Here is a 949-nt window from a genome sequence, read left to right on the forward strand (position 1 = left end):
TGTCCGGTTTTATATCGTCCACAAGGTTCTCACCTCAACAGGCTTCCTCAAAGTGATCGGAAGCACATCTCGAACTTCCATACAAAACAATGGATCCTTATCCTTGAGCCTCTCCTCAAGATCAATAGTATCCATTCCACAACGTTGCATTTCATTCAAAAGCTCAAATCCCAAAACAAAACTTCCTTTGGCCTCTTTGAGAACGCGAACATAGGCAGGGCTCTCAACGTTTGGAACGAACCATGGCTTATTGGCTTCGATGAACTTTTCAAACTCGTCAGTGATCTCGTAAAGCATGTTGACCGTGTAATCGTAGAATTGTAGATTCTCCTCCACTGGCGCAATTTTGTGAAATCTCATGAGGGTCTTTCGAAGTGATTTATATTCCGGATCATGCTTGTTTAGTGGCATGAGCTCTTTGATTTTCTCAAAAACGCTCTCGAATGTCTTTTGTTTCAATTTGAACTTTCTGTTGTGTTGACTGGCGTATTTGAATCGTTTGGTGACATCCTTTTCAAACTGATCGATTTTGAGATTTTCGAATGGCGCGAACTCGCATTTTCCTTCCATCATCTCCTCTTTGGTCCGCATGTAAATCCCGATACAAGACATTAACGCAACGTTGTCGTGATTACGTCTCATGTCCTTATTCATTATCACTAATTGCATTTGACAGAGTAGATCTTGTTTGTAGATGTACGGTTTTTTAGTCATACTGATGTAGATTCTTGGAGCAGCCTGGAATGATTAAAGGATTTAAAAACACGATTCCCACCTCCTTTAAGGGCCCCGCAACAACTCACCAACGGATATGGAGCAGAAAGCTCGGCCTCAAAAAAGTCCATATTTCCTGGAAAGTTGCGAAACGCCGCCAATTGCTTCATAAGATCCGTGCGACTCAAGTAGTATTCATAACGGTCGTCTTCGTTGTGCAAATACGGTTCGCCGT

At 42.3% G+C, this 949-nt stretch overlaps 1 protein-coding gene across 1 annotated transcript; it reads right to left on the reverse strand.

The window, feature by feature from the left end:
* Positions 1 to 9: 9 nt before the first annotated feature.
* On the reverse strand, positions 10 to 845 carry CBG16960 (the record flags this gene model as incomplete). Its single annotated transcript, XM_002648793.2, has 2 exons — positions 10 to 738; positions 804 to 845. 2 exons carry the CDS (start codon positions 843 to 845, stop codon positions 10 to 12), a joined length of 771 nt encoding a protein of 256 aa, XP_002648839.2.
* Positions 846 to 949: the final 104 nt, after the last annotated feature.

The sequence above is a fragment of the Caenorhabditis briggsae genome (assembly GCF_000004555.2).
Source record: "Caenorhabditis briggsae complete genome, chrV, whole genome shotgun sequence".
Taxonomy (NCBI): Eukaryota; Metazoa; Nematoda; class Chromadorea; order Rhabditida; family Rhabditidae; genus Caenorhabditis; species Caenorhabditis briggsae.